This window comes from Pocillopora verrucosa, chromosome 8, assembly GCF_036669915.1.
Source record: "Pocillopora verrucosa isolate sample1 chromosome 8, ASM3666991v2, whole genome shotgun sequence".
In the NCBI taxonomy this organism is placed as follows: Eukaryota; Metazoa; Cnidaria; class Anthozoa; order Scleractinia; family Pocilloporidae; genus Pocillopora; species Pocillopora verrucosa.
In genome coordinates this window covers 4,862,689-4,872,020 of record NC_089319.1, presented here as the reverse complement: position 1 = coordinate 4,872,020, position 9,332 = coordinate 4,862,689, and the positions used below count along the sequence as shown (strand labels likewise).

The window sequence follows — 9,332 nt, the reverse complement described above, 5'->3', positions numbered from 1 at the left end:
ATCCAAGAGGGACGAACAGATTGCACGGTGAGACGCGGAATGAGCAGGATGAACGAGTCCACTTTCGTGGTCGCACAAAGCAAACATCGAAAGGACAATCGAAGGACAAAGACAACTCTCTGAACCTTGGAAACATCCTTTTCGATCGGGAACAACTCAAAAAGTACGTCCTTGATTATTTGTGGAAACATCACGCGCGCGATCCGGAAACAGACACAACAATGAACAAGGAGGAGGGAACATTCAGTCAAACTGATAAAATACAATTTGGTAACCATCACAACAGGTTGGAACCCAGCGCATCAAGCACAAAATCAAAACAAAGGCGCGTGCAAAATGATAATCGCCAGGAACACAAAAGTAAGGAATCATTTCATCAACACCAAAGTCATACAACACCTAAGCAACGCGCGTCATCATCAAGACAAACGCGGTTTCATTCATATCAACGAGATCACCCAAAGCACTGGTTGTCCAAAAAGTTTCACTTGCCTGTCTATTACAGTGTCAAGGAAGTTAATGGAAAGGAAAACTTTATTTTGGACCATCCATTATCTTCTGATTCTAAATCAAGGAAAAGGAAATCAAAACTAGGAGGAAAGGAGTCGAGATATATTGATGGTCTGACTGGTGGCAAAGGAAATAAAGTCGCAAGAACATTGCACAGCCATAAGGCTGAAAAGAGGGAAAATTCTCTCTCAGAAAGATCATTTACACATTCATTCCCACGCTCTCCAACACATAGGAAAGCGACTGTACAGAAAAATAAGAGTCACAAAAGCGGACGATCACATCACAAAGGAACTAAACTAAAAAACCATTTAAATGATCAAAAAGAGGGAAAGAATGGTTTGAGACATGAGAAATCTAGGAAATCCAAGAAATCTAACAAAAGAGATTTTATTGCAATACTCCCACCAAAGGATGTAAAGATTGAGGGCTTTGATGTAGAGAGAGTTCATTCTCATTCATCTCATGAGAAACGGAAAACAGTTGGATCTAAAATCAAAAGAGAGAGGCATTTGAAATCGCAAAAAAACCTGGAGGTGACATCTGTGGCAAAGGACGTTATTATTAGGAAAAGTAGCTCCTCAGTGAAACTTAGTAATAGGAAGCACGGCCGTAAAGTTGCAAAGATATCACACAGGATTGATCATCATGATGCTAAGGTTACAAAAAGAAAGGAATCGCATTCCAGGAAAGTGACCAAGGAAACCAAGAAAAAAAGAAGAAAGAGCCATTTCCATAAAAGCTCTAAGGAATATAAAGCCATTAGGAAAAGTTTTGTAGGCCCCCCTGCATCTAAAAGTCACCCACATCTTAACAAAGATAAAAAGTACCATCACAAACGTGAAAAATCAATTGAGCATAACGAGAAAACTTCAAACGGTCATAAAAGACACAAAACAGCTAAAAGTAAAGACTCTAAGTCGATGAAATTTTCTCCTTCTTGGAAATCTCTCGACAGAAGAAAAATTCCATCTTGGTACGACGAGGCCAAGTTTGGAATATTTGTACACTGGGGTTTGTATTCGGTTCCAAGCTTTGATAATGAATGGTTCTGGTACAACTGGAAGTCGTTAAAGAAGAAGAAATATGTGGATTTTGTTGAGAAAAATTATCCTCCGGGATTCAGCTACAACCAGTTTGCCCCAATGTTCAAGGCAGAATTTTTTGATGCCAATAAATGGGCCAAACTGGTGGCCCGATCAGGGGCAAGGTAAAAATTTTGCTATAATTCACCACCTGCAGAGTGATTTATTTTGTCACGATTTTCTTCTACTGTGCTTGAACCAGGACTTACACCCGAGAAGACGGCTCAGAATTTGCACTTGGCATGAACGCATCCTCTTATTTACCATGAGTTGCAATTGTAGAAGTCGAAAGATCTCGTCAGTAGCTTTCAAGTGATGGCTGTAAGGAAATTTAACTTTAAAATGTTGAACAATGGCCACCTAATTTTCATCTCGGGTTTGCCTAACGTTCGTGTAACAAATTAGGTACGGAAAATTTCTCAGGTCTTCTCAGCTGGTCTGGTGCTACTTTTTTCCATCGTTCTGCTTTAAACTCCTCTACCTCATTTTTAACTGAAACAACTGGATAATGGTCAAATCAGCCATTATATTTCATCGTTTTTGTTCCAGGTACTTTGTGTTTACCAGCAAACACCACGAAGGCTTCACAAATTGGAACTCGAGCGCGGCCTGGAACTGGAACTCAGTCGACGTTGGACCTCATAGAAATATTGTTGGTGAGTGTTGAAAACTATATATGATTTCTTAAATGCTTTCTGATTTTAAATTTACATGAAAGCGCAATTAAACAAGAAGATCGTAATTTTAGACCCGCTATTGATATATTCATGCAAAAAAAAAATCTTCGGGTGAACTGCATTTAGTTGAATTGTCTTAAGGAAGCCTGAACACTTTCATGTTGGGTGCGAGGCAAATTAATTCTAGTGGGTTCTTTGTTCTCGTAAAGGAAAAAAAAAGAATAAAAAAATTACGACTTATTAGTATGATTGTGACCATATTCCGTTACAGTGATATATATAACACACATCACCTGGTGTGAACTCAGCAGCTTTTGATCAGTGGATTGAACATACAACTAAGACTTAGTTTGACATACCAAATTCGTGAATCGGTTATAAACGTAGCCATTTTTGTGGGCGATTTAAAATTTTTGTTTTTTAGATGAGCTTGCAAGAGCTTTTCGTAATCTGGAGGACCCGCATATAAAGTTTGGTTTGTACTACTCATTATTTGAGTGGTTTAATCCTCGCTTCCTAAAAGACAAAGCCAATGACTTCAAAACGGATGGATATGTTCAGGTACGTGACCTTTCCCCTAGATTTACTACTTATGAACTGTTTGAGTTACTCGCACTAAGTCGACATAAGTTCCCTTCCGCTTTGAAACTCATGAATTACCATGGATATGCATGCCTAGCTCTTTAGATAAGCGTTATAGACGAACGGTGACAATAGTAGCTTTTCCAACTTTCCGTAGCATGAAGCCCTGAACTAAATGAGTATTCTCCATTCAGTTTCCCTAAACAACTGAAGATACTAGTCTAAGGCAGGTATATGGCCACAAACCTTTTCGTCTAGGTTTCTCCAGATAGGTTTGTGGTAGCTATCAGTGCATATCCCTTGTTGTAGGAGCTTTTTAAGGTTATCCATTCAGATCAGTTGATAAAACCAAATCCTTGTTTAAGAGACGAACTGCGAGAGTTTAGCTTCCTGCGAAGAAACGCAGCACATGTGAACGTGGCCTGACCAGCCTCTCAGTCGAAAACCGCCAAAACCCTTTAAGATAATGGAGTTTTGAAAAATTTTCTCCTTCACCTGCTCTTTTATGGTATACTAAAGAAGAGCTATTCGCCTCGGGCTCGCGTAGATGATATGTCTTGGCTAGAAAGTTCTCTGTGTTTCATCAGGCTGTTGTTAAGCCTCAGTTGTACAACCTTATCAATACCTACAAACCTGATTACCTATGGTCTGACGGAGATTCGGCAGCAAATGCATCATATTGGAGAAGTGAGGAATTCCTAGCGTGGCTCTTTAATGAAAGGTGAGTTTTTTAACTGTGGCAGCCACGGTGGACATGATATATTGGCTTAATTATTAAATACCAAAACAGTGGAAAGCATTGAAAGAGCGCTCTGATTGGCTACTCAAAATCCGAATATCCTTTGCTTTTCACCTCCGCGCAACTCGCGCGGGATTTGTGCCCAAAAATTTTGTAATCGTTGCATGAATAAATGAGATAAAATCATATTTTTGTGCTATAATATCTCACTGTTTTAGTATATAATTAAACAAATATTCATCACAGTGTAGGTGGCTGGCGGTAGACATTTACCTCGCCACCTCAACACCTCGCAGCTGGACAAATATTCACCACCAGCCACCTCCAGTTCGGTGGTTAGTTGTTAGATATCACGAGTCTCCCATAAAGCTTATCATATTTAATAAAGCATCCGAGCTACGAATCAGCAGAGGTTAGAAGTTCTGGAATTTGAATTTCAGACTATATACTCGTTTCTATCCGTCACTGAAATAGATCATCTCTCATTTAAAACAACAGGCTGATGAAAATCTATCACAGTTGACATGATAGATCGAAAAATCCTTACAAAAATCCTTAAAGCTTTCCACCGATAAATCTTAACAGCAAGAATTAGCAATCCAAGGGTTAAGGTTCAACTCCTTTCAAAGGTCATTTGTCTCTCTCTAAATCGAAAAAGGAAAAAAGAATCGTTGATCGACCAATTGTTGTCTGAGTTTCTGATGGGAAAAATGAAATGGTTGTATAAGAAATTCTTAGAAGGAACATAGCGGCTGAATGAAAATATGCAAAGAAGCCATGTAGTAGAAACTTAAGCTGTGGTGTGGATTAATATAAATGTATAAGAACACTTTCCACATTTCTTTTTCAGTCCAGTTAAAGACACTGTTGTAGTAAATGACAGGTGGGGGCGTGGTTGCCGATGTCGTCATGGAGGCGTTTACACTGGGCAGGACAGGTATAACCCTGGTGAGTGCAAAAACTGAAATTCCTTAACTGATAATACAAAGATATTAATACGCACTATATTTAAGTATCCCTCACAAAATGTTGGCATTGTTGAGTCTATGATCAACCTTAACCAATTAATGCATATAATTACTTTCTGAAAAACTAACGTAAATTTAGGCCCAAAAATTAAGTGAGATAAATATATTTGACAATACCTACCTCTTAGAGAACAAAACAATGTGAGGCCACAACAAGAGTGAATAAAATGTAGAGAATGGGTCCTGCACATAGCACTCAGTTTGGAAGTGTCCATCTTTGAAAATTATTCTTAGATAAAGAAGACCAGGCCCTAGTTGTTTAAAGGCTGGATAGCGCTATCCAGCGGATAAATCGCTATCCAGCCGATAAGTGTCAACTGCACTATTCAAAGGATAGAGATTTATTCAGTGGATAGCGTTATCCACCCTTCCAACTACTGGAGCCAGATGGTTAGGATGTGGAAATAAGTTGAAATGGTTCGTGTTGATTACAGGCAAACTCCAGAAGATGAAGTGGGAGAATGCTATGACAATAGATCGTCGTTCCTGGGGATTTCGACGAGAAGCAAACCTGAAAGACTACCTCAGTATTGAAGAGTTGATAAAACAGCTGGTCTCTACTGTCAGGTAAGTGAGGGGACTCAGGTGTTGCACCCGCTCGACCCAAGTGAGCATATCATGTGTTTAACATTTTCAACCGACTGAAGAAAAATACTTATTTCGTCTGCTTTTAGTCGTCTTCTACCTTTGTGACAAATAGTTCGACTTTTTCCATAGCATTTTATTCTTTCATAATCTAAGGACTTTATGGTTGAGTTAGCACCAATATCAGAGTTTATTTTGGGCGTTTCCGACTTCCATAAGTGTCATTGTTACAAATTAACAACTCTTCAGGGGTTAAGTTAAATTTTTCTTCTTAGTGATAGTGAGAAGGGGTTGCGCTCTTGAACTGTTTAATCGTTTAAATTAACAACATTTAAAACCAAACAAGCTAACGAACGATGGTTCTTACAAATACGAATCACTCCGTCAGAAACTATTTCCTGCAAAATATATTAGTTCAATAAACTGATTTTGTCAAAATCACGTTTAAGGCTATGGCACAAGGGACGATGTGCTGAGACGTAGATCACTGTATACATATATGCTCCCATAAATGGGACACAACGTTAGACAGAAACGTTAGATAAACATCTTTAGCGTCTAAAGTGCAATCTTGACTAAGTGGTTGACGTACATACTTCACAGCAACAGTAAAGTAAACGATGGAAGTCATCAACATTACCAAACGGAAATAACTTGACAAAACAGATGGAACAAAGTGCCAACTATTCAACCACTTAAACACACAGAAACAGAAATACAAGTAGAAAGGTAATCTTTGCAGGTGAGAAGTAATAAAAGAAACTTCAGACAACAAGACTGCAAAAAATTCTTACTTCCACGGGATTCGAACCCGTGACTCTCTGAGTTGGTGGCAAGTACCAACTGAGGGAAGCCAAATATTGGGAGCAGGGTAATTTTTAGTAGCTTCTACTTTCCCGGAAATTGAGATCCAAAAAAGAGATCATTTCTAAGTCATATATCTCTTCTTGGCAGCTGCGGCGGCAACCTGCTCATGAATGTTGGACCAGCATCAGATGGTACGATTGCGCCGATTTTTCAGGAGCGTCTCACTCAGATGGGAGATTGGTTAAAAGTGAATGGCCACGCTATTTACAAAACCAAACCATGGCGAGCTCAAAATGATTCGGCTAACGGCGATGTTTGGTAAGAAATCTTTAGCGTAAATGTAGGTAACAGACAATTTTTCAGTAAGCACGATTTCTGTTTTTCGTGTATCTATCTCGGAGCTATACTCTACTCTAAACTCTTACGCGTCGACCCAAAACTGTTGTTGTATTTTCCTCTCGCCTGATTAATTGCTTCTTGTGTCCGAGGATGTTTAGATAATTACGAAACAGATGACAGCAAAAGAAAAAATCTGCTAAGTCTAACAGGAAGAATCGCCTCGTAAGCCGATGGGATTCAGCCCCAAGCTTCTCCTGACTTTGTCAAACTGGAATCGGCCATCGTTCCCAGACCCTGTTCAGAAAAAGAAGCAAGAAAGAGCGCTTAGATATTCTGATATGTTCAAGATTAAAATTATTCGTGCTCATTTCCCACTCATTAGGTACACATCCAAAGGAAGCCACGTTTATGCAATTGCACTAAAATGGCCATCATCTGGTAAACTGGTTCTTGGAGATCCTATTTTCACACCTGACGAAACACAGGTCAGAATGCTGGGAACAGAAAACGATCTCAAATGGAAGCATGGATCAAAACACAAGAGTGGAAAACGTAAAATAGAGATACATGTTCCAGTTACTCCTTTGTCAGAGCTCCCCTGTTTGTGGGCGTGGGTTTTTAAACTAACAAACGTAAGGTGATTTGATTTCAATGCCAAGCTAAAGCTGGTTTCATGAGCAATCATGGAGTAAAGTAATCATTTTCTGTTTCAACTGATCATCAGTGAGCTTACGTGGCTGAAAACCTGTATATAGCCCTCGTGTTAATGTAAAGGAACCATAAACATCCGGCTGTTTTAATTCGCCAAAAATCCAAGAAAATATGAACGCTACGGAATACTCACAAGGAATTCATGCATTGAAATACGTACGCAAAATCCAGACTGTTTAAGGAAAACAACAGAATGCTGCAAATGTTAAAGTGATTTGTTTACCTTTACTGTGTTCCAATAATACAGTTGTAGCTCAACGCCTAAAAATATTGAAGTTTAGACCTTGGTTTGCTTCAGGTAAACTTGCTACGAAAGAGCCGGGCAGACGAGAATGTTCAAAAACAATTTTAAGTTTTGATAAAATCAGATATCTAAAAATTATCTAAGAGAGATCAAATTTAAGATAGCGAGGTATAGAATAGATGGTTCACCTCAATTTCAACCCACAATTTTTCAGGCCATAATTTTCATGATAAGCCGGCCGTAGCACTTTCAAAAGCATCAGTATTTATTCAACAGTTTAAGTTTTTTCAAAGTTATGAGTAATATATATATGTAGTACTATAAACTGAGTTGATAACGTAAACTGGCCACCGTAAAGAGTTTGAAAGCTGACGTTTCGAGCGTGAGCCCTTCGTCCAATCGCTCTGACGAAACGTCAGCTTTAAAACTATTTACGGTGACCAATTTACGTTATCAACTCAGTTGATAATACTTGATTACCCTGTTATACTCTCCCACCGACGCAGCACCATAGTTTCTTTTGAAACTTACCCCCCCTTATAAATTATTATCATTGACTTTTGTTTGGTGAGGGGAGGGGTGGATATACGAGGTTACTCAGATCTTTATATCATTCCATAAATTCACAGATGATTAAAAATCCTGACACATCAATTTGTTCAATAGAGGTTAGGGCAAATTTTTTTGAAAAGGAGGCAGAAACGAAATTTTAGATCCATGATAACTGTTAAACTGCATGAATTTTAAAGAATGTAACTGTGTCCATGCTCTTGTTTCGGCAACGAGTGTAAAGTTTTTCTGCATACAAAAAAATGTAAAAACAGTTACTGTATTAACCTTTACTATGCTTTCAACTTGTAGGACTATGAGATGAACTCTCCAATAAAATATAAAAAAAGTTCTACCTCTGCGTGAATAAAAATGGGTTGTTTCATTACTTTTTTTTTCGTTTTTGGTTTTTTTTCTGGAGAGCAAACCAATAATTATTTATTTTACGCTTCACCAGGGAAACATTAACAGAGCGAATGTATCCGGCTTATGGAAACAATCCAAGTTTTCTATCTAAGTTCCTTTTTTCAAAGCGATCACGAAATAAAAGTGGAAATAAATGACTGAGTAGAGCTATTCCTAATATTTGCGATTTCAATAAGCCCAATATTTTTTTTTTGTAAACTACCAAGGTACGTTGCAATTTTTTGTAATATCGTGATCACACTTTTTTCCTTCGCCCGAGTGTATCCGTTTGCTTAACACAGCAGTGAGCTAGAACATAATCATGTATATATTGTCAATAAATGACCGCCCCTTTGAATAAACACATTTCTACAGAATGATACTTTTTCTTTGCACAAGAAGGTAGGCTCCACAGGCAATAATTCATTTGTGTCATTAAGTTCTCCTTTTGTACTTCTTTAACACCTGCTAAAGCTGATAGATAACATCTATTTGTATTAGAAAATAAACACGCCAAGTAAGTATATTAAAAGATGTTAATCACAACAAAACAATGACGCAAGTTGGCAAATAATTACTTTTTATGAGACTAACGCATCTAATGTTGAAGTATACAAAAGAACAGAAAAATTTTGAACCAAGTCCAACAACTGATAGCAAGTTAGGGTTAATGTTGGGTTAGGGTAGGGGGAGGGGTAAGGGAGGGGGAGGGTAGGGGTAGGGAAGGGATAGGCGCGCAGATGCTCAGTTACTGACACTGAAAGAAACGCTTTCTGGATCTTCTTTCACAAACATAACTAAAATAATGATATGCTTGCCTGTATGTATTTTAATAACGGACCAAACGTTTTCTATAACTGTTACCTGTTCAAAGTATTCCCTTTGTTGCTGATGGTAGAAGACGAACACTAAATGTTTAAACAGGCGTCTTCGAAGTACAAAAATTTAATCTTTTCCGATCTTTTTTATTATGCCGCCGATAACACAACGCAAAGGCACATCCAAAATTATTTTCCCACAGAATAATGAAAGTTTCATGATTTCTTTCTACGTTTTCGCTTATGTTTACTT

General features: G+C 38.2%; 1 protein-coding gene across 1 annotated transcript; it reads left to right on the top strand.

Moving 5' to 3' along the window:
- The first annotated feature begins 92 nt into the window (after positions 1–92).
- Positions 93–8,087, top strand: LOC131796800 (alpha-L-fucosidase-like). Its single transcript, XM_059114408.2, has 8 exons — positions 93–1,720; positions 2,145–2,251; positions 2,697–2,833; positions 3,442–3,575; positions 4,444–4,541; positions 5,056–5,188; positions 6,161–6,331; positions 6,735–8,087. The coding sequence occupies exons 1-8, from the start codon at positions 222–224 to the stop codon at positions 6,991–6,993; spliced, it is 2,538 nt and encodes an 845-aa protein (XP_058970391.2). The 5' UTR covers positions 93–221; the 3' UTR covers positions 6,994–8,087.
- Positions 8,088–9,332: the final 1,245 nt, after the last annotated feature.

Bases quoted from the DNA above. Each gene is read 5' to 3' on its own strand.
- LOC131796800 (XM_059114408.2), top strand. From the start codon at position 222: ATGAACAAGGAGGAGGGAACATTCAGTCAAACTGATAAAATACAATTT. The intron at 1,721-2,144 runs GTAAAAATTTTG...TTTTTGTTCCAG, and splicing joins GTGGCCCGATCAGGGGCAAG to GTACTTTGTGTTTACCAGCA. The intron at 6,332-6,734 runs GTAAGAAATCTT...CCCACTCATTAG, and splicing joins TCGGCTAACGGCGATGTTTG to GTACACATCCAAAGGAAGCC.